Source organism: Meleagris gallopavo, chromosome 2 (genome assembly GCF_000146605.3).
Source record: "Meleagris gallopavo isolate NT-WF06-2002-E0010 breed Aviagen turkey brand Nicholas breeding stock chromosome 2, Turkey_5.1, whole genome shotgun sequence".
NCBI classification, from domain to species: Eukaryota; Metazoa; Chordata; class Aves; order Galliformes; family Phasianidae; genus Meleagris; species Meleagris gallopavo.
Genome location: NC_015012.2, coordinates 31,155,746 through 31,180,653, shown reverse-complemented (window position 1 = coordinate 31,180,653; position 24,908 = coordinate 31,155,746). Strand labels below are relative to the sequence as shown.

Sequence of the window (24,908 nt, the reverse complement as noted above, 5' to 3'; positions counted from 1 at the left end):
CCATACCCCACCTGGGTCAGTCAGTACCCAGACTGAGGTGGGTAAAGGGCTGATTTATGCCAGACACAGAATTGTGTCATGGAGTAATAACTATGGACAGGAAATACTACTCTTTCCCTAGACAAACAAAAACACAGTTTCTAATTTGAAATAACTTTATTAAAGTAAATCTTTATCCCATGTTCAGTGAGATGGAATTATTCTTAGTACATCGACTAACTTTATTAAGTATTCTCTGTGTGTAAGCAAGCACAGGCAACAGATACCCTGGTGGAGCAAGCCGTAGTGCAGTGAAAATTTAACTTAAGATTATTCCATATAGTGCAGTGTATATCTCAAGGTCCACAGAAAACGAAGTACAAAGAGACTGTAAGGAGTGAGATCATAACAGTCACAGGACTGGTAATGGACAAAAGAAAGTAATAAGAAAAACAGCTACTGCAGCAAGTAATTACTACTATACCAACAATAAAACAAATTAATGAAGGAAATGCCCTACAGATGATTTCCAGAGCTTAAGAGAGGCCTGATGTAAGTCCCTCCCAACAGCCTGAAAAGTCACAAAAGCACCATAAGAATGCTTTTCCAAAGAATATTTCATTTTGATGTACTGGGTCACTCTGAAGAGGAATACTGCTCCCAGCTGCCATACATGAGGAGAGCTAGTCTTGCTCATTCATAAAGAGAAGGAAAAAAAAAAAAAAAAGAGAGAGGAAGCTTGAGGGACCAGCAGCCACTCCCTGAACTTCCTAGGGTAGGAGGAGTATGAGTCACCACAACAGCCTGGTCATTGGCAAGGAGGGAAGGCCATTCTTATGTTCCAAGGCTTACAGAGATGACTGTTTTGGAAGACCTCTTCTATAGATGTGTCAAAAGAACAAGTTCTCATCAGCTTTTTCTACTGAATCTGTACTAGTAGCAAGAGAGAGAAGTGTCACCCATGGAATTAAACTGCAGCTGACTGTAAAGCTGCTCTTTCCTATCAGACCTCTCATTCCACTGAAGATTAAGGCAGTAAATGTGGTTCTCTCTTAAATACTGTGTAAAGCAATTCCTTAACATGTCTTTCTCCTCCGTAGCATAGCATCAGCACAACTCACATGGGAACTAAAGCACTTACTGACTGAAGTTCTTTTTTTTTTTTTGTTTTTTTGTTTTGCCTCCTCCTTGGTTTTGAGAAGCAAACCCTGTCCGTTCACATCTCTTAACAAACTCCAGAATGTTGGCACCAATAAAACTAATTTGTTTGGATTGAAAATTCAGCCAGGACTGACCCACGACCTTAAACAATTTCCTCCTCCAATGTTAAATGGGAACAGCTCGCTGATGACAAATCACACAGTTGTCTTCCACAAGGAAAACAATACCGTTGATACAGCTTCAGTAAAATACCAATGGCATTTACTAAAACATCCCCCACAGAATGCTTTTTTTTTTTAAATGACGATATATTAATGTGAAATTGTATTAAATAATTGTACAATGTTTTTATTTCTGGAAGAAATTAAATAACTAAACAACAGTTTTAAAATACTGGCTTCTAACACAAATATTCTCCTTCTGGCCAGCTGAGGATCCACTACAGTCTGTACAGGCATCTAGCCATTTACCCAACTTGAATTCCCTGGGTTTTCACTTTCCTGTAAGAAGAGCACACTCACAGAGCACTCATACAAATGAACTTGATCAGTTTGTTCCCCAGCATAACCCAAACAGATGATACTGGGATACACCACATGAATCCAATGCATTGCATCTAACCTACAAAAACAAACTTCCAAGAAATCTAATTTTTAACACCTCAATAGCATTTACCAGAGGCTCCAATCCAGTTTCACAAGCATATGCTAACAATCCTGAGTCTGTTCTGTAAAGACAAGTAAATAGGCATAAACCTGAACTAGGTATGGACTCAATTTTAAAATCTGCTCTAAATGCTAGCATAAATTAAAATGAAACATTGAAGGATTAAGGATTATCAGATAATCGCTTGCAAAACTCTAAAGAAAGAAAATAATTCCTATACTCTATGTACCACAGATCAATTAACTTCCAATAAATGCTTCTTGCTGATCTGAAGAGCAAAGGTAATTTTTACTCTCTCAATAAAAAGAAAGCTACAACTTAGAGGGCTCTAAAAACTATATTTACTTTAAGTAACATTCATCTACACAAGCAGATATTTAAAAGATCTGAACAGTGTTGTGCTCTTCGTAGCTGCTGTAGTTTCCATGGAAACAAACAAGAGGCACTACTTTCAGAATGACCTACATAATAAGGATTTCAACAAGTTCCAGTTGGAGTGATCTAGGATTAAGATCCTTAATAGTCCCATGTGTCAAAACCCAAACTATGGTCTCATCCTGCTACCAAAAGCGTGCGAATCACAGAAAGCATTTAAGAGGTGACTGCCCCAGAATTTATCACAAAATATTACTCAGTCCTATACTCACATTTATCTGAGCTATGCAAATCTATCCTTAGTCCATCAGGTTAGTATTTTGTCACAGTCAGCAAGAAAGTCACAGAAGAATTAAAAAAGAAAATATACATATATATCAATCCTAAGTATTACAGTGGCTACATCAGTTTAGGTGGATAGTTTCACTTATTAGAATGCAGGTCAGGTCACACCCTAAGGCAATGCTCATCTGTGGCTTTACTGTTCCTGAAAGGAGCACTGGATAGATCCTACAAGTGTGGAACATTAATTTGTAATGATACAGTTGTAACAAACCACATGCATGAGCCAGTAAGTGGTAATTGCCTCTAACCTGAAATGATTAAAAAACCCAGCACAATATAAACAAAATGAGGTACATTTAGATTATGTGTAAAGCTTCCAAAAGCAATAGCTCAAGTGAGAAATAAGCCATGAGAAACATCTGGGAGTGTTTGACATAAATGGGAGCTGCAGTCGGTTGTTGGCCATAATATAAAAATGCTTAAGGAATCACTGACAAGAGAGATACTCTTAAAAGGCAGGAGGGCAGAAAGCATGCTATGGGGCAATCTTTAGCAACTCACTTTTGCATTGCCAATCTGCCATTCAAGAACAGCTGTGATGAAAAGCAAAATGAAAAGCTTTTTAAAAAAAAGTTGGTGTCATTCTTTACCTGGATCAAGAGAGAAAAAAATCTAGATGCTAGAAGTTTTTTGAAAGTTATGTATATGATCTGAAAGAACTACTGAAAGATTACCTTGCATTAACCTTTGCTGTAGATAAAGTCAGAGGCTGCAGTTCACAGTAACTCCCTCCTTCCAGTTTGCAGGCACTACATAGTAACTAGCACTTCACTTTGCACCAGCCACTGCTGCTCTGAGAAGTCTCCCAGTGGTCTTTTACAGCCTACACTTTGCAAGAACATTTCCTTCTGACAAAAGATCTAGGTTGTGGTTGGACTTGACGATTTTTAAGGTCTTTTCCAATCTGAGCAATACTATGATTTTAATATTCCTCACAGCACAGAACATGAGCTATAAAACAGGTGGCTTTAAGAATAAAGAACTCTATATTATAAGCACAAGCATTTGCTAAAAAATATATATATAAATAAAGATATATAAAAATAATCAACAACTAAACTGGAAAACCAGTTAACTTTTTTTTTCATATGATACTTAAAACTACATCGTTAACACAATGTTTAAAGCTCTTTTATTGGCATAACAGGAATTGTATTTTTGCAAAACTTCTTAGTGAATTACAAATTTTATATCTGAATCTTTATTGCGATATTCTCCAGCAACATTCCACGCCATCGCGATAGCCCAGGAACATCACATGTGGAAGTTAATTCAGGAAACTTACATGTCCTGCTTCATTTAACTCAAAATATCTACTTCAAGAAACATCTACTTTGTTTTAAGTCCCGTTGCTTCACTTCAAATGCATTTTAATTTTTCAATACAATAAATGTTAGATACAAAAAAAAACAAAAAAACTTACCGAGTAGCACCATCTTCCATTTAGGTAATATAAAAGAGGATCTTGAGGCTTAAGTTCAATTGCTTTATCTAGATGCTCCTAGTAAAAAGAAAACAATCAGTGTCACTTCAGATGTCACATTCTAAGAAGTTTGCTGCAAATCATATTAAAAAAAAAAAATCAGAAATTCTTTTCTGTTGTAATTATTTTCTAATGTCCTAAAAGTATTTTAATTATTGAACCCCTTCCCTACAAAGGAAAACCACAATCAATGTTACATAACAACTCTGCACACAATACAACAAGACCAGCAGCTCAAAATCTCAAAAGGCTCAAGAACTTTTGTCTTAAAAATGCAACAACCTCCTTTATATTTTTAGATGTACTTAGCATCAAACAGACTCACATCAAATCAGTGGGAAAGCAACCACTCTCTTTGACAGCTCAGACACGTCAGTGCCCATTATTGAAGTCTCTATTACCCTGGAATATGACTGCCCCAATGAAACGACACAACAAAGTGTTATTATAACGTAAAATTCAGTTGCAGTGAAACAGTAGAAGCTAGAAAGTTTCTAATCTGGTGATTCCTCGAAAACCACTATCATTATAGGTTATAAATGTATTCATTTCTCTCTTTAATTCACTGAAGAAATCTCTCATTGCTCAACTTGAATAAAAAAAAAATGTAAAATACATTATTTCACCCCTAAGTGCTGTTTGCCTCTGAAAATAAATACATACAGGCTTTAATTTTTTTTTCTCTCCCAGATATCATTGTTCTTCTAACTAAACCAGTGACTAGGATTTCTGAATAATAAAGAGATGTGAGTCTATTATTCTATCACTTTGTCCACAATGCAATCAGGGAGGAGCTATGTTTTTATGCTATTATTTTCCTCAAAGCCCTAACTTTTCCAAATGATTCACATGAACTTCAGAAACTGCCCCTGAAGAAGACGATCTCACTGAAAGGGCTACCAATGCTGTGTGCTCCTTTAAAACTCCATTTTTAAACTACTGCTGCACTCCTCTGTTACTTGTCACCTTCCCCTTCCGACCCAGCCTGTTGCAGCACCTGGGGCTTGGCTCACTTGGCTCAACTCAGATGGATTCAGCACTCATTCATAAGAAAGCCCTGTAACACTCTCTGTCATGTGCAGGATGTGACAGGGACCTGTCCCACTATTCCCTGGGAAGGGGGATAAGTCTGCTGCCTCCCACGGGGACCCACAATGGGGCCCTGGCTTGGAGGGCAGTGGGCACTTAGAGGAGCAGCAGTGCTGAGGATGAAGGGGGAGGGAGCACACGTAACAAAACTGCTGACTTTGGAATACAAAGTTATTTTTGAGAGGACAGTGTTAAAACAAACATCACTCATTAAAAAGTAGCATGAAGTGTGACTGCAGGACCGTGTTAGTTCATCACCTTTCTTATTTTTTTTTTATTATCTGAACAGAATTGTTACTCCTTTTTCCTGTCCCTTTTGACTACAAAATGAAACAGGAATCTTGATGCTACTCCCAGAATCCTTATCTCAATTTTTATTTTTTGAGAGCGTATAATCTATTTGCATACACAAAAATAGCTTCACTTTAACATCAGCACCAAAGTAAACTGTGAGGCTGAATTACTGTGTTCAAAAAATCTGTCTTTGACACTATGCAGGGAAATAATTTGATGGAATAGCTTAAAAAAAAAAGCCTACAAAAACATACCTTAAAGAGATAACCATTCCTGATTTTGTTTTGTACACTGTCAAACTGAGACATATAGCCACACATAATTGCAAACCTGAGAGGGGAAAAGAAAAACACACACACATACTTTTGGTGATTTAAATAAACCTTTGATCAAATTACAAAATATTTCAATACCTAATTCACAGATTAAATACTGGTTTTCTTCCATTTTGATAGCTAGAGGAAAGTTTGGCATGAGCTGTACAGATTCAGGAGCAGACAACAAAACTGTACAAAACAAAGTAATAATGGAAACAAGAAGATTAAATAACACCGTCAATGAAGTGAAAAAGCAGGGAGTTTTTTCCTCCAAAGTTTCTACCACTCAGCTCACAGCTCAGTGCTTCCCAGCTGGCCCCAACCCTACCAGCAGCTCAGCCCAACCCGCTGCACTCTGCACTGTGGTGCTCCTGCGAAGGCAAATCCCCAAGGCGTGCTCACAGGGAGCAGCAAGCCTCAGAAACAGCAGTTGTCTTCTGCCTTTTGCAAGCATCTCTGAGCATTCTTTTAACATTTTTACAATTATTTAAAAAGTATACGTGCGCATTTTACTCTTATAAAATCACAGCTGCTATTTCAGCTGCCTATTTACTAAGATTCCTTACTTTAAATCTCTGAAATTGGATACCATGACCATACATAAAAGAAATGTAAGGTTATTTCTATTAAAAATTTTCTCATTGAGTGGGTAAATCTGAAAAGGTTTCAGAGCTCTCTCTCTTTTTAGAGGCTGATTTTCTCAGTGATGCTTATCTGACACTTCACTCAACTTCCATTACTTTGTCCTCATTACTTCAACAGCAACAGAAACAGTTGTTCATAAGGCAGCTCTCTGGATACATCAGTCCAACTTTCCTTGAACTTCTTCTCATTGGTATTAAAACAACTTCACTTTTCTTCATAAAACCAATGGAACCACCTAAGCTGTACTTGAGCATGACAAACTAAACTGATGACTTATCAATTTTTTTTAAAGATTTTTAGTTTTGTATTAAAGATCTTACAAGGTAATACTGAATTAAAGCAAAGAATAATCCTAGAAATGAGAAATTAAGTTGAAGAACAGAGCAAAAGATGGGAGCGAGCAAGCAGCTTGTGAAGTCAGTGGTGGTAACGCGACTGCAAACTGTATGGCACACGGTGTTTAAAGGATTACTAAACCTCAGCTTTCTTTAATTTCTTTATATAATGTAATTATTCAAGCTTCAATGAATCCTCATTAAATTGTCACTGCCAGCATAACTAAATAAATCATTTTATTGCTCAGAGCCATACCTAGTAGTTTTTAATTTAGCAATATTCATGCTGCAAGTTATTGCTCTTTTGGTCGGCTGACGTTCCCAGGCACAGCATAGCAGTTAACACAGCACAGGAGTTATTTGTGAGAGCTCCAGGCAGCTGTCAAATCCCTCTGAGAGGGCATGAGCTGCCACTGGGGAGCACTGAGCAGAGCCCCCGCTCATGGCACCACCGCTTCTGACAGCAGGAGCTGCACAGGGAGCGTTTCGTATGGGAAAGAGTGGGGAGGGTGGGAACAAGCAAGGCGGGGTCAGGAAAGTTCAGGTATTTAGAAAGAGGGGGAAGGTACCGAAACATTTATTAGGCTTAAGTAACTCGGGCAACATTTCCCCTATTCCCTTTACTCATTAAGTGCTAATCAGATAAACTCAGCATACCATAGCTAAACGGATTGCTGCTACAAAAGAAAACAATGAAAAGCGAACAGCTAATCCAGCACCTTGCAGTATTTCCCTGTCTGTGCGTGACAAGAAAGAGGGCCTTAGTTTAAACCAGTTCAAAGAAAAACTTCTACTTACAGCTCAAATCTCCGGGGAGGGAAATCCGAGCAACATTCATAACAAATGAAAAATAAGCTGACCTACTCACTTTAAAAGCGTGAAAATGTGTTTCACGTATATTCATAGCCTTTTTTTCTCTCCTTTTTCTATCTTATACTTCTAAACTGGGATAAACAATAAATTAGTATAAATCAATTATTAAACGTTTAGAGTTGAAATTCAATTGCATTTCAGAGATTCATTTGGGGAAGGGAGGCTTGGTTGGTTGTTTTTTGCCAGGAAAAAGTTCTTTTGACATCTTAAATAATTTTCAGAGTTTAAGCAAGCAAGCATAGGGAAACAAAATTTTTATCGCACTGATCCAAGCAGCAACGATAGCATTAAGACACCGATCAGTGAAAACTAGGAACTGACCACATTCGCTTCAGTGTGTTCCTTACCATTCAGCCCGAGCATTGCCTTTCAGGCCCCCGCCGGGGCGAGGCACCCCCTGCAGCCGATGGCCGCGGAGCGCTGGCCCCACCTGGTGGAGACCCCCGGAACTGCGGCTGACACCCAGCCCGCGGGTACCGCCAGCTCTGGGCACCTTCGCTACATTTGAAAAACTTACGGGGAAAAATAATACTAATTTTTTAAAAATCACATAATAATGAGAAAATATCTTATGAAATGAGTAAAATATGTCTTCTGCAAGCCAGAGCTATTCTTTTTGCTCACAATCACTGGCAATCACATGAACTTTAAGAACAGCAAGGATGGGGCAGCCAGGAATCTATGCACAGACAGGGAGATGGGAGGTTGGAGAGCAGCTCTGTAGAAAGGGATCTGGGGTTTCTGACTGATGGCAAGATGAATCTAGGGCAGCAATGTGCCCTGCCAGCTCAATGGGCCAACCTGTACCCTGGGGTGCAGCAGCCCAGCACTGTCACTGAGAGAGGAGGCTCTGCACTGTGCAACCTTACCTCCAGAACTGGATGTGGGTTGGGTGCCACGACATAAAAAGGACATAAACATATTAGAGAGTGTCCAAAGGAGGGCTACAAAGATGGTGGAGTCTGGAGGGCAAAGTGTGTGAGGAGCAGCGGGGTTGGCTCAGCCCAGATCAGAGGAGCTGAGGGGAGGCCTGATGGCAGCTGCAGCTCCTCACAGGGAGCGGAGGGGCAGCGCTGAGCTCTGCTCTCTGTGACAGCGACAGGGCCCGAAGGAACGGCATGGAGCTGTGTCAGGGGAGGGTTCTCCACCAGAGAGTGGTGGGCATGGAACAGATGGCAGTGGGCATGGCCAGATCAAGATGAATTTGCATTTTCCTTTCTGTCATTCCAAAATGTCTATACCCATTCAGACAAGATAAAACTGTATAGTGCATACCCGCTGCAAAAGGACCAGCAGGAGGCAGATCCAGCAAGTTTTATCAAGCATGTTTGCAAGCAACCTGAATTTTAATAAAGATAACACAGAGAACTGATACTAGCAGTTTAGCTCTGGCAACCACAGCTATTCCAAATGAAAAAGACATACATATATAGCAAAGATTAAAGAGCTTGAGTCAAATGCCACATTAGGGCATTCAAAATCCTATCTTGCTTCTTGGCCATAGTCTTCCTAACACACTTGCTTCACTCACTGACATATTCTGACCATCTGCAACCGAGCCATACCCAAAGGCTCACTTTTTAATCTGACTTCAACATGGTGTCACTTCCCATTGAATTGCATGGGGTTTTTTTGCAACTTATATTACTGCTTGTGATTCCTGCTCCATTACTCTTCCAGAGATCGTAGTTTGACATCAGTAGAGTTATGAATGTGAAAGACCATCAACATCCAAAGTAAAATGTGCCAAGATGCTAAGTTGAAGTGTTTAGTTTTTCAGTTGTTGAGCGTTGGGTTTTTTGCGGATTTTTTTGGTTGCACTGTTGGTTGTTGTTGGGTCTCTTTTTTTCCCTGTTTGTTTGTTTTTAACTTGGAATGCATCTAAGCCTTGCAAAAGTTGGCAGAAAAATAGTTTTCATATTAAAAATTTATCGGAGCACTGAAGCTGAGCTCCAGGAAAATATCAAATGCTGCATGTGCTGGGATAAGGTGGCACTCGAAAACACATGGGAAACAAACCCATGCTTTGGTAAAAGAAAAAAAAACAAAACAAAAACAATACATGAACATAAGAACACTTAAGAATTCTGGTTTCATAAACTACCACAACACATATAATATATTCAAGCAAGGAAAAATGTTGCTGCTAAGGGATATTCACAGAAGTTCATCAACAGAACACAGTCATGCCATGCTTTGCATTTCTGAAGCTGCAGAACCCACAACTGAACTGTGTTCCAGAAATTTAACTTTTGTTTTTGTAACTGACATTACTTGTAGTTGCAAGTATGATCTTGAAAAAATTAGCAGGGTCTTCACGAGTCTGGAAATAAAGTGAAGCAATAGCTTTTTGGAGTAGTAATACAACCATCCTTGACAGAAAGGTAGTAGGCATTGCTTGGTTGCCAGTATTATTTTCCCTGTGACCATTTGGGCAAGAAGCTTCTAGTAAATACAGCTCAAGCTCACCTCACTTGCTCTGGCTGCAGCACTTCATCTAAGCACCACGACTTCAAGACCCTTATCCCAGGGCATGCATCATGCTCCTCCTCACAGGCTAGAGGCTTAGGAAAAACTCAGCGACCTGCAACTGGCCTATGCTGACTTCTTCATTCACATTCCTTCACAACTTGAGTATTCAATACAAGCTGAACAAAGCAACAAGCCATGAACAGTATTTACGCTGTCTCCCTCTGGGGTAGTCAAAAAAAGAGTAGCACCTCACAGCTAGTTTTTCTTTTCCAGTGTTAACATTCAAGTTTTTTTTGTTTTATTTCTTAAGCAGCGACCATTTGATCTCACTGGCAGCGCAATATTAAGAGTGATCACGTTTTCAAATATCTGGATTCAGATATGAAAATTATTTGCACCTGGAAAAGTTCATTACTAAAACTGATTGTTTCAAGATATGTTGTTCTTTTTGTTCTGCTAACATTTTGTAAGATTTAAACACTGTATTTGTAATTTGTCAGTGTTCTCATCAGCAAGCTGGATATCCTAATTTCTGATATATCTTATGATACAGTTTCAAGAAACAATGCAGATGACCTACTAAGAACTTAGACAACATTACCTATTTTTATCCAAAGCATGTCTGAAAAGTAAGGAAGGATACCAGAACTCTAGGCATACATGAGCAAGAGTTTACAAACCATTACACTAAATTCTCCTGGTGCAGACAAAAGAGATATTTTGTTTTCCAGACAGTTTATAGCAGTTCCACAGCACAAGAAAAACCTGCTCTGGAAAAGGGATGCTTTCACCAGCATAGCTCTGCCTACACTAGGGCTTTTCTGAACAGTTATGTCAGTCAGAGTGTGACCAAAACATCTTTATGCTGTAAATGGAGCTTTCAAGCAACAGGAGTAAGTTTCCAAAACAAACTTTCTGAGAGGTCTATTGTCCTACTTCTTGCTACACCATGAAAAGAGTGCCAGGCTATATGAATTTCTATGAAAGTTATTATGAAACTACGTTCAAGAGCACAGCAGCAAATGATCCTTTCTGATGCAGAGGAAAGGAAGGAAGTAATTTTAAGGACTAATACAGTTCCAGCAAGATATCCTCTACTGAATTAAAAATCAAAAAAGAACTGGCCCTAAAAGTTAAAACAGCTCACAGCTGAAGTGGGGATATTGGACAGGTATAAGAGAATAGCACACAATTACAGACATACATGAGAAATACTAAATACAAACTGAATTTCAACTTGAAAGATACATACAAAACAAAATAGCTGAAGGAAAAGAAACACAAGAAAGAAAATAAAGAACAATTAGCAGTGAGAAAAAAAAAAATCAATAGAGCCCCTGTTCAATTCACAGGATTCCTGCCTGGGCTCAGGTGCCTACTGCCACAGAAAATGCCCTAGGTTATCCTATCACCTCCAGCTACTGGCTGAGAAGGATACAGACTCCAAAAGATCATGTGTATTACATGCCACATCATACAAGTACCCTAGAATATCAAAAGGTACACAATAGCTCTCCATCCCTTATATGGGGAGGACAAGTCCCACACTCACCTGTAGACACATATAATGTACGTACAAGTATAATACATCTGGAGATGAGTACTGCCCTTCAACTGTGAGCCACTAAGTGCTTCTTCCCTAACTGACTACCTGTTAGTGATCCTAGTGCTTTTCTATAAATATTTTTAAGGTTTATTTATTTTAACTACAGGTTTGATGTCACTTCCATGTTATTTCTTCATGTAGCTTTCTAGTATTTAAAAGGGGATTATAAAAAGGAGGGGAATCAACTTTTTACTCAAGTAGATAGCTACAGGACAACGGGAAATGGTTTTAAGCTCAAGGAGGGAAGGTTTAGATTAGATGTCAGGGGAAAGTTCTTCACTGAGACAGTGGTGAGGTGTTGGAACAGGCTGGCCAGAGAGGCTGTGGATGCCCCATATCTGGAGATATTCAAGACCAGGTTGGATGGGGCCCTGGGCACCCTGATCTAGCACCAGATCTGGAGGTTGGTGGCCTTGCCAGTGTTAAGGAGGTTGGGAACTGGATGATCCGTGGGGTTCCTTCCAAGCCAATTCTATGATTCTATTGTCTTAATTCTATTGCTCTGTTTTCTGTTCACACACTGTCTTGTCTATTTATTATTTTAGGCAAAATTCTGTTTGCATACAGTTTTGAGAGCTCACTTCATTCTGGAAAGATTTCCTGAGCTCTCCTTTCCTGTTCATGGTGATTAATGTATAAAATACTGTCTATATAAATTTGCATCAGCCAGACCCAACCAAAGCAGATCTGACATGGCTGACAATCAAGTTCTCTTGAGTAATGGGGAAAATCTCAGCAGAAAAGAAAAAGGAAAATCAGTTCTTATTCAGAAAGAGAAGGACAGGGCAGAGGTTACAGACAAGCCAGCAAACGTTCTGAGATAATTGCTTGGTATGCTTTTGACTTACAGAAAAATGTTAACACAAGTTTGTCACGAATAAAGAGTATCACACAAAACCATTTTATTTTTTTCCTGATAAGATGAAGTGTTATTAGAGAAACGCAACAAATGGGAAATGGCTTGACCTCAGTACAGACTTTGACTTTGTCCCACATGACATTCATCACAATCCAGCCATGAAAATATTGTTTAAATAGTTGCAGAATCATCAGTTACACAGTTGCACAGTCATTAAAGGTATGCCACAGAATTTTGTCCTGGATCCATTACCTTCCAATAATTTCATTAATGAAAAGAAAAAAAAAAAAACTTTTAAAATAAGTTTGTAATCTGAGAGGATGATGCAAGCATTTGTATCCCCAGTGGCTCAATAAACCAGAGAGATGGACTGAAATCAACATGAAATCTATGAAACTTGCTGAAAGCACCCTACCGAGGAAGAAAAGAAACACACGGTTACAAAACAAATTCATTGATGGTTAAGTAGGGCACAGAAGAAGAGAATATGCAGGGACCATAGTCTGAGAGTTAGCAGGCTAGACAAAAACATACAACTGTCTTTCTGAAACACATCAGCAGGAAAGTTCACTCCATTCAGGGCTTCAGTTAGAGCCTTATATCCAGTATGGACACTACGCTTTAAAAATATATATATATATAAGCGTGCGTGTTTCAAACCAGAAAGACTTCAGAAAAGAAGAAATAAGCTGATAATGTGGGGGGATAGGGAAAATTACACTAAGCTATTTAAATTTGCGACGTCCACGTATATCACTAGAAAGGCACAACTTCAACAAGTAATAAAATCTTCATATCCATTTGCAATCCGTGTACAAAAAGTATGATAACTATAAACCATACCAAAATCCCTTGCCTCTAACAAAAGGCAGTAGTTTACAAAACAGAAAATACTCAAGTAAAGACTCTCAAATAGGTTTTCTCAAATTTTCTCAACTAACCTCTGGAACATGTCTCTTTACACTCTCAGTTCCTCCCTTTCTTGATGTGCCTGCCAGTACAGGATCTCACATCTGAAGTCAACAGATCACCTACATCTCCCTCAACAACACACAAGCTTTTGTCAACATAGTTTCTGCCAGTGAAGTTAAGTTTATACATCCTGTCAGTCTCTCAGGATGGTGGCAAGAAATGGGCAATCGTACATTTGTGAGATTTTGTGGTTGTTTATATGCATAGCTCTAGCTGAAGGGAGTACAGCATCATTTCCCCGAGCAAGTGGCCATGGCTGTGGTCAGCCTAACAGCAGAAATGGCTGCAAATTATTGTCAGCAGGTATTCAAGCTACAGCGGCTCCACATCACCTTTGACTAAAAAGTGATGCTCAAATTATCCTCTTCCACTAGTTCTGCTGCCACAGTATCAAACTCCAGCAGATAGGCAGTGACAGGCAGCTGAGAACAGCCAAAAGCAAGAGCTTTATCCTAAATCTCCACATTACAGACACTGTCACTATTAGTTACAAGGGACCAGAGAGAGAAAATGCAGATCTCCATGAAGGTGAAAGCCAGCCTGAAATTCCCACAGAGCAGCACTTCCAGCGCCCCGCTGTTACATAGTGGGTATTTTGGTCACTAGTCACTATAAACCAAAAGGAAGAAAAAAAAGAAGAAATACAGCAATGCTTACAGCAACACAGCACAAAACCATAACACAGCCATCTCTGAAGCTCAGAAAGAGTGAGATACCAAGCCCAAGAGTCACCTACTTAAATGAAACCATCTGTATCTAACCAAGTAGTTAACAACCTGAGGAGAAATTATTGTCACTCTAACTCAGGTGAGTAAAATGAACTCAGATAAACCACGCTCCACAAATGGCTACTTCTTTTTAGACGGCCTGAAATAACAGGATTAGGTTTAGATACTTGAATGTTAAGCGAATTCCCAAATTAAGTATGTGAGGATAAAATTAATTACAAACATAGAAGCTAAAATGGAAAGGACAAGCTAAGAATATTAGAAAAGAAATCAGGAGTTCAGTGAAATTGATTAACAAAATAGCAATGTGAGGACCTATTATCAGAACTCAGTAGAGTGATCTTTTATCTGATAATGATGATCAGATAAGAATAATTCACATTTGCAAAGATTTTTTAATTACAGGAAAGATCTATGAAATTAATCCAAGTGCCAAGCTTAAAGAAAAATTATACAATAAAGCAAAATCTGAGAAGTTATTTGAAACTTTTATAATACTCTTATTATCTATTTCTAATATTGGAGTTAAGCTTATCAAAATTTTGGAGAATGCTTACTTTCCATAAAGGTAAAGACAAAGTCTGAGGCCAAATGACATTATTTTGAGAAGAGCTGAGAGAGAAAGTAAATTGAAAACTATAGTTTTTCTGAGCAATAATATACTGACTGAAGCAAATACTCCCATCTACATTTCACAGTAGTTTTTAAAGCATGGTTAGTGAGGTGTCTCACATGCTATAATAAATGCTCCATGGAATACTTCAGTGCAATTATGTAGCTACAACTAATAATAAATGACTTCCATAAAACTATGAAAAATATTAAAGAATATTTTATGAAATTTATATCCAGCTCCACCATAATGTGGATACTTCTTTATAGCCAAAGGCAGCTGTCTCTTGTGTTGGATTTGATAAATACATTTAATTATGCAAAAATTAATTTTCCAAACTTACCACTGGTGACTCTCAGCACTCATGGCATCCAACTGGACAGCCTTTTCAGCTTTAGCCTTTCCTGTAACAGGAATACAATGTATTAAAGTATTTATTATACTCTTCTACATCTTTGGCAAGTACCAAGAACTAAGCAATCAGAAATACTTTGGCTGTAAGGAAATTCAAAATTCTCTTGCAAATATAGATAGACAATCGTGGCTTTACACAATTTGCACTTATATACATGCACTCAGATCCCAATTAAATGATTGCAACTTTATTTTTTTTCTTAATCCATTTTATCAAGTCATATGCAACCGAATCAGAGATGGACTAGATTGGACTGTTGAAGGAGGCAGTGTTATTTCTAAGACCGTTCAAAGCAGGTTAGATAAGCACCTGTCAGAATAAGCAGCAGAGCTGCTTCCTTCCTTGGGTACAGGGGTTAGCTAGTTGAAGTTCCTTTCCAGTACAAAGTCTTCCATTATGTTCTGCTTTAACTGAATAAAGATGACAGAAAGTGGCCTGATCAAACCCACACACCCAGATGAGATGCTTGCTCTTTGCTCTGTTTCAGCTGCAACCAATTAAGCCACACTGACATTTCTGTATTACAAGTTAACTTCATAAAAACAAAGAGCAGCATACACAGTCCTCTAACCCAATGGAATGAAAAAACACAAAACTACTGCCAGCTCCCCTGCAGTCTCAATCCTTCTGCATCACTTCCAAAAACAGAGATGAAAAGGGCTGCCACCACCCACCCCTTCATGAGAATGAGCCGAAGGAGGCTGATTACCCAAGACCTAATCCCTGTGTCATTCCTTCTCACTCCCTGTCTTTTGCTATGCCATTATTGTCCATCAGGAGAGGCTACAACTAGCCACTGGTAAAAGCAAAAATCCAACAACAGAGATCCCTGTTGAAAAGTAGTTTGTGTTATAATCCTCACAGCAACTTCCACATAACGAAGCCAAACTGCTTCTAAACCAAAGACAGCATCAATTAAGTAGTTAAGAAAGCACAAGTCTTTATGATGAAAGTACAGGAACAAAAAGATAAGGTCAGGGACCTTGGGATATGCCTAAGTTGGCTACAGAATAAGTAATAACAGCCCAGGGGCATGACACTGCCTTTAAGGACGACAAACTGCAGCCAAAGTTGCTTTTTCAGTGTTGTCCTTCCTTCTGACAGAAAAAAAAACAAACAACCTGCAAAACATTAGAAGAGTTACAAAAGACCGAATTACATGAACTTGAAATACTCTTACAAAGCCTTACTTTGTTGCAGCAAAAAGGGAGAGGCAATGGAGAAATAAAGGACAGAGGGGCATTCCCAGATACAGGCAAAGAGATTGCCATAAGAACAAAGTGTTTGGAAAGACTGGAGGAGGGTGATACAGGTAGAAAAGAAGTAGGCTTTATTGTAGTCAAGAGAAGGTCCAATACAAGAAGGGAAACAAATACTGTCCTTCTTGCCAATATGAAACTAGACTGTAAAAGAAAGAGAAGTGCTTCTAAAAGCAATAAAGAAAAAAACATGTGAAGAACACTGGAACATTGTTAAGGCTAAGCTATCAAACAGGATACATGGGAAGGGACACTTGGAAGCAACATCTTAAATTGTCATGTGAATCTTGAAAAAACATCAACAAGAAACAGTTTTATCCCCAGTACCATCATAAAGGAAACTGCTAATTTGCAGGAGTGTTACTTTGCCTCAGAAAAACAAGCCTTGAGTTTGCTTTTCTTCTCTCTCTCCCGAAGGTGTAATTAAGAAACTGTGCTGAAATATTTTTTTATATTCTTTCATTTTAAAAGTATTATTTTATATTGTTTCCATCTGATTCTCATCAAAATGAAGATTTTTACGGCATCATACATAGCCAACAGACTTAAATTGTGACCAAGACTTTTTATACACCATTTTTTGATATCTCCAGAGAAGAAAGAATGGACTGAAGTTGTACAACATGATAGGTTTTGTGCAAAATATTTTAATTACAATACAAATGCTCTCATTTATTAGATTGGACATTGTTTGGATAAGAAAGCATTACCAAAGTTCAAAGCGTGTTTAACTACATTCAGAAGAAGTTGTACATAAGCATTTTTCATCTACTTACCATCAGAAACATATTTTTTCTTTTCCTCAGCATCAGTAGTCATCTCAAACATATCTCCATAAGCACGTGCAAATCTCCAAAGAAAGTCCACACAGTTTTCATACTGAAAGTTGAGAACAGCTTAGAATCAGGTCAGATTGGGATTTACATACTTTTACAATACTTAGAGTGGGTAAGACAAACACGGCATAAATATTTGGTTATTTTATATCCTTTTATACTACTTTTAATCTACATAAGAACCAGATATCAATTTCTCACTGCCAACGCAGAAAAGTACTCTGGAAATACTTTAGACAAACTAAAGAGGCTTCATTTCAAAAAACCAGTTTTAAAGTTCTTTTTTTTAAAATTAAAAATACAAATGTACCCCCATAAAATCCAACAGATTCCTGAATGATGTGATGGATGCTTTCTTTAGATTTGAAATGAGCATCAAATTCACTTGCAAGTAGCATTTCATCAACTTGCCTGGGTATTCCAATACATAAAAGAAAATGTAATTAGAACTAATTATGAAATTGTTACACTGAATGGAGTGCTACCTGTCAAACATTTTGGAATTTTATTAAGAGTTAAACAAGCACGCAGTAAAGCCATCAAAGGAAAAGTGCACGTGAAGACTACCATAAAGGTATAAGCAGACTACAGGCTCACAGTTTGATTTCTTCAGAACACTTGGTCTGGTTAATACCTTATTCCACAGGACTTTCTTATACAGGCCATTCCAAAACCAGCAAAAAAAGTTTCATTTACCCAGGAAAAAAGCCCACAATATCTTTTTTTATTGTACACAAAAATACAAAACCAAACAAAATCTCTAAATTTTTGAGTTTAGATGGGATATAATACAACAAAACTTTCATGCCCACCCAACATGAACATTGGTGCCTCCTTCAAATATTTATTTTTCAATATATTTTCAGAGTACGTATGAAATTGCACTTTCATTCCTGTGCACATTTTAACACTTGCATTAAGGAAGTTCACAGAGGCAGTGCTAAACATAAGTTAATGGCAATGTAACACTAATACCTTTGCTTCTTTCTCAAGTAGTAGTTTGAAGCTCTCCTTTTTGTCATCCTCTGAACCCTTGTGCAAACTGTCCACCTCCTGTAGAAGATTAAATAATTCATCTTCTGGCTGCACAGTGGTATCAGGTGACTTCTTACAGCCCTTCTCTTCCTCAGAGTCTCCTTCAGTATCAGTATGAGCTGTAAGGTAACTAAAAATCACAGAAAATAATAATTATCTTTTGTAAAAACATTGGAAAATTGGAAATGTGAAATTAAAATGCAAAAAATTCAGTGCAATTTATTCCATTTGTCCAGACTGAAAAGTTTTTATTCATGAAATCAAGCTTATAATTATTACAGAACCTTTATCTTCAAAAGGACAGCACAATCATGATTTCAAATTGTCCTGCCTAAATCCTACATTCAAAACATTTAGAGACATATTAGAAACACGTGTCCTTGTGCTTCAAATGCAGAACACTTTAAATCACTAATGTTTACTAAGGCGTTCTCTGCAACACTGAACACTTTGCAGACCTGAATCTCTTCAACTCTTTACCTCAATTTCTCTATATTTTGAAATGGGAATGAGCTTGATAACTGCTGAAGAAGTGCTGTAAAATCACTTACACAATGTCCTCTTAAACACTTTCAAGATCTAAGTATAAGCGATAATACACATAAACAAACTGATAACAGTGATCTCCTGTACATTCTGAAGGTTAGAATATCTGAAACTGGGAAAGATCTTATGGTAATTAATTATGCTCTGTGCAGAAGTACTCAGCACAAAGCAGTGAAGGACAAGGAAATATTTACAAAAGCCATAAATACCACACAGAGATAAGCGGTTGGCCTTACTGTGCAAAGTGCTGAGCATATATTAGGGTCCTCCAGTTTCACATAGGAGCAGCTGAATAGGATTATATTTAAAAAGAAACCACTTTCTCTGTTATGAGTCCCCATCTCACCAGCCAGGCAACCCAGGCAAACTCCTACATTGCTCAGGATCCACAGGGATAAAACAAGAGCAAGATAATTTAGTTAAGTATTAAACATCATTTCAGCATTTTGGCAAACAAGGCACAAGTAAAGGTTTTTCTGTTTTGTTTCTGATTGCATTAATTTTCTTACTAACTCTCTGTTCAATCCTTGTCATGGTTGAAACATTTTAAGCACAAAACCATAACACATTAAGAAGGCTATAGACCTCTAAAAAATAAATAGCTAGGATTTTTCCTATCAATGTGGGCAAGCTGTTTGAACTGAAAGTAGTTTTATTTTGAGAGTTTTATTTCCAGTCAAAATAAGTGCATAATAAATATTATTGATATAAAACTGTTATAAAAAGAGCTCAATGACTGATTTCAAAAACCAGCTCATATCAGAAGAGCAAGCTGCATGTTATGAAGAGCTATAATAAGTGTATATATGTACAGAAGCAAAGCAAAGATTTATTTCAATACAGTCCAAAATCTCCTAGAGTTTAAGGGATGATGAAAGTAAACCTTAGAAACAAAGGAAGAACAGTTATTATAGTTTACTTTTCAAATCTTTTATGTAAGTACTCTAACATCTGCTATTTCACCTGGTGTTTTATTAGATGATAAACAGAAAATGGTTTGATGTGATTGGATTAAGAGCAGCCTCGAGGAGAAGGACTTTATAGTGTTGGTTGATCAGAAGTTTGACATGAGCCAAAAGTGTGGACTTGCAGCCCAGAAAGCCAAGTGTATCTTGGGATGCATCAAATAAGAAGTGACCAGCAGGACAAGGGAGGTGATTGTGCCTCTGCACCAGTGAGGCCCCACCTAAAGTGGGCCCAGGCATGGGGCCCTCAGCACAATAAAGACAAAGAGCTGCTGGAGTGGAGGAAGACCATGAAGATGATCAGAGGGCTGGAGCACATCTCCTACAAAGACAGGCTGATGGAGCTGGGCTTGTTTCTTCTGGAGAAGGCTCTGTGGAGATCCCAATTCCTTCTACTACCACCTACTGGTAGTCTTCCACTACCTAACGAAGGCCTACAAGAAAGTTGGAGAGAGACTCTTTGTCAGCGAGTGTAGTGATAGGTCAAGCGGTAATGGCTTTAAACTGAAAGAGGGTAGGTTTAGATCAGACGTTAAGAAGAAATCATTCATGATGAGGGTGGTGAGGCACTAGAACAGGCTGCACAAAGAAGCTGTGGATGCCTGATCTCTGGAAGTGTTCTAGGCCAGGCTGGAAACCAGATGACCTTTAGGGTTTCTTCCAACCCAAATCATTGTATGGCGGCACAGCCTTGACGGTCTTTTCAAACATAGATGATTCTATGAAAAGTGAATATTTACATATGAAAAATACATTAACCAATACCTGAGAAACTGGAAGAACTTAAAAAAAAAAAATACTACATTCACTGCCAACTGTTTTAATCTTTATTACTAATAGATCCTATTTAAAACAGAACAACAGTGAGTGATAAGAATGTGAGGAGCAATGGTCAGCCAACAGGACTCAGACCACAGAAGACTGTTCGAAGTCCAAAAAGCAAACAGTAACCATGCTGTAGACTCTCCACACTGTGGTTAAGCTGTTAGGAAATCTAGACACACAGTATTGCATTTAAAAAAAAAAAACACAACAAAACTAGAAGTAGAAAATTGTGATTGAGCTATCTGGTATAAAACACTGTTTTATACTGCTGTGGTGTAAACTTGCTCTGCTGGTTCAACAGATTGGATCAACTACTTGGGTTTGAGGAAACATTTGCCAAACCCGAGTCAGGTCAGCTGAAGACTGCACTGAAAATAAATGGAAAGGGATAACAAATGAAGAGATAGGGGAAGTAATTCTTAGAAGTAGGCAAAGGAAATGTTTTTTTTTAAAAAAAGTTATACATAAAACATAGGAGGGAGAAGGATTTATGATGTAAATCTTTCTGGTGGCTGACATCAAATGTAATTTGAAAAGCCTGGGTGACAGGCTTGTTGAAGACTAGTGTCAAATGTGACACTAGTTTCAATAGTTCATCACCACTGCACCAGGGATGAAATCTCATTAAAATGGCAATTGTGATAGAATTAGGGGAAATCTTCCAACATAAGTTGGATCACCTAGACACAATGTATTTATTTTTAAATGAATGTGCCCTTGTTAAGCTTTCTCAAATGGTAAAGACTGAGGTGAAGAACAGAAACTGAAACAAGTTAAAAGCAGAATGTAGAACAGACTAGGTGCAGTGAGCTCTGGAGTATTCACTCATTAATTCAGCATATCTTCCAATCAGGATAGCTTTTATTACGTGAAAAAATTACAATTTTTTTAATAAAAAGTGCTATTTTTCCACTGAAAGAAATATATAATTTTTAAAAGGCAATAATGCAAAGCTTCTCTCTCCAAGGTGTTGAACATCAACAGTGACACGGGAACAGACCAGAATAGATCAAAGCAGTGAAGGTCACAGCAGGAAATGCCAGCATCAAATGTTTTAGGAGGGGGGGAGGAGGGAGTGAAAGTAACATTAAAAGCTTTCCTGGGAGAAGTTTGCAAACCTGAAACTGGTGTAGTCATTTGGCACGACCTATTCATGTGTCATTTAAAGCCAGAACTGCTTCACACAAGCAAAACCCTACCTTCTGGATCATAAAAATATTGCTGGGGCTGTGAAACACACTGCATGTACTTTATCCTAGATAGACAACCAAAAGTGAAAAAAGGAAGTTTAATTTGTAACTAAGAACAGTGCTATTTCTCTAGTGCACAAGCCAGTAGCTGAATGCATTGCCATGCACAGACAACACAGGACAGCATAAAGCAGTGCTCATGGCATTTACACAGTTACAAGCACATAAAATAGTGAAGCATATTAACTTGAAAAATTTCTGTGTCTTATTGTCACTTATAGAAAACTCTCATATAAATGTGCATCACTGACACTGAAGTTACTTATGACCTTAGAAAAACCTATATACATCTCAGCTGTATGCAAACCAGGATTATTAACCTATTTCCATTTAAAAGAAGAAGAAAAAGAAACTTACTAAAGTGAAAATAAAATTATTTATAAAGAAGATACATGAAACAAGCACACTGAGCAGGTGTTGGAAAAAAAAAAATCTTTCGCTTTTCAAAGGACATTTAAAAACATCATTGAAAAATTACATACCCAAATGACTAATGCTATCTACAACCTTGAATTATCATCCTTCCTTCCAACTGTATGCAAATACTCATCAGAGAAGGCCTCTCTTAAGGACACACTCAGTACTCTTGCACGCTATAATCACTAGTGTTGGATCATCCCATCAATTTCTTCGTCACACAGAACCTGAGTAGACAAGTTTCCTTGGTTAGTTCCCAAACAGCAATGCATCACTCCTGACAAGATCTCAGTGTCAGGTGTGGAATGACAACTGTACTGTGCGTGTGAACCTGATTATTTGTTAACTGGTGCTTTAGACTTATCTACATCTCCAAATATTTTATGCTCAGTATAAAGGCCTCTACAAACCAACCAAACTATTTCAGTGTGAGAAACTACAGAACTTGAAATGTTTGTACATAACAAGAAGAGGAAATGCCTTTGACAACCGTTGCCAATATTGAATGTTTAAAGTAAAAAAGGGTAACAACTGATTTGTAAAGAACTGAAAAGTTCTCAGAATACGCTACTGAAATAAAAGCAAGAAGGCTGGGATTTAACAGAAGAAAAGATTCTGCCCATGGGAACTGAAAATACATATGGAGGAACTCTTCAAAAAGAGAATTCCATTAATTACTATGTGAAGCACATTGTTGTCTTCAGATTATTGTCATTAATTTACACAATTAGAGAAAAAAGTTACTTAAGACGGACAATTTACAGGCATCATGCTGCCTATGCTATGTATGTAAAACACTGAGGAGACATTAACCAGAAAACAGCTGCTACACACACTGAATAAACTGCATGTAAATTTCTAATCTATAATAGCAAAACAAAGATGTAATTATGGGGGAGTAAGGTCATCACTATTCTTACATTACTACTGTCGGGTGTATTAGGCAACAGATGAAATTATAGAACTACAGTTCCTCTCCTGAGGAACTCCAGGTACATCTCATCCTTCAGCATGTTCCCCAACTGAAGCTTAAAGACTTCATTAACAGCAGTTGGACTACGAGCTGTGATCAAAACCAGGAACTTTGAACCTTAGTCAGTACCCTGAATCACTCATGATTAATATTAAGCAACCAGGAAACATATACAGTAGCAAATATATATAAACAAGCCTGCCATGTGTACATGCCTTGCATTCAGACATAATTTCTAAAGCATGCAACACCTTTTGGCAGAACATTGTAGCAACTCATCTTTAAGGCTCATAGAAAGAATAACTAAAAACACTTCTAAAGTCTGAACCAGCTCTGTCAGAGACCTAAACAAGACTATCTCATTGATGAAAGTGACTATAAATCACACCATTATCCTGAACTTTGCTTCTTATTGCACAGCTATGTAGCAATACTGCAGTGGACTGTTGCCAATCCCAAGAGTAGCAGTCTGTATTGGACTTCATGTTGGACTAACCACAGTGCAGACTTACAGAGGGTCACACATAGATTTCTCTGATTTGAAAACAACTAATCTGATCTTTTTCTGAAAAGAGAAATATAAAATATACACAAAACTTTAAAAGGACTACTATTTAGAACACAAAGCTTCACTTACATAATGATGCCATTTGCACTGCATATGAACTATAGCAGAAACAAAACGTGACCAACTCACCCTCCTTCACTTTCTGCCTCCTCAGAACTGGTAGTTTCTGTTGCACCAGATGCTGCCTCCACTTTCCTCCGCCTTGCTGCTCTGTGTGATGGGCTAGCTCTCTGTGCATCCCCTCTCCCCTGGAGCTCATCTCGAACAAGATCTTCCAGCTTTGGAATAGCTTCTTTTAGAAATTTCACCTCTCTCTTCAGTTCGTCCACACTTATTAGCAAACCGTTCAGTTTTTCAAGTATCTGTAGTTGCCTTCCATGTAAAACCATGACTGCTCCTTGTTCATTATGGGCTTCATGTTTCAAACTCACAGAATGAAGCTTGTTATCTACATCTGTGAATGCAGGCATGTGCACAGCTGCACTGGGTTTTCGGGTCTTGTGGTACCAAACCAGGACCAGGCTTATTCCAGCAGTCCCTGCCATTATGCCCAGTATCAACCCTTTATTTTCAAAGTGAGACATTTCTGCGCTCTCCTAAGATTGTGAGACAACAATAACAGGCAGAGTTAAAGACGTTTTCCCACTCTACCCAAACCACCCACTTTGCTTTTAAATCACAAAATGTTAATGCTAGAATAATCGCTGCACTCTGCAGACATGAAGCCACAGCACAACTCCAGCAGTTTCTGCAACAACAGGCAATGTGCAGTGACAGCAAAAACAAGACAGCTGTAGGCTGCTGTTGGGGACAAGGACGCGCACTTTTCTATCCGCACAGCATCACACCTACGCTTACACAGCTCCCCGCAGTTTGCATTGAGTATTTTACTGTTTTTAAAGGCGAGAAACTCGCGGCAACCGGGTTTCTCCCCTGCCCGGCGACAGGCAGCCGTCAGGCCGCAGCGCAGCCCGTCCCGCCCCGCCCCTCACCGAAGCCCCGTGCTC

At 38.3% G+C, this 24,908-nt stretch overlaps 1 protein-coding gene across 1 annotated transcript in view; it reads right to left on the bottom strand.

Moving 5' to 3' along the window:
- Positions 1 to 24,525, bottom strand: part of RMDN2 (regulator of microtubule dynamics 2) — a 40,809-nt gene extending 16,284 nt beyond the window's left edge. Inside the window, exons 1-6 of the mRNA XM_010706871.3 lie at positions 24,031 to 24,525; positions 18,298 to 18,487; positions 17,263 to 17,365; positions 15,156 to 15,216; positions 5,647 to 5,722; positions 3,950 to 4,027 (exon numbers count right to left, since the gene is read on the bottom strand). Of these exons, the coding sequence (XP_010705173.1) occupies positions 3,950 to 4,027; positions 5,647 to 5,722; positions 15,156 to 15,216; positions 17,263 to 17,365; positions 18,298 to 18,487; positions 24,031 to 24,485 (963 nt within the window). The 5' untranslated portion in view covers positions 24,486 to 24,525. The remainder of the gene's footprint in view (positions 1 to 3,949; positions 4,028 to 5,646; positions 5,723 to 15,155; positions 15,217 to 17,262; positions 17,366 to 18,297; positions 18,488 to 24,030) is intronic.
- Between the last annotated feature and the right edge of the window lie 383 nt (positions 24,526 to 24,908).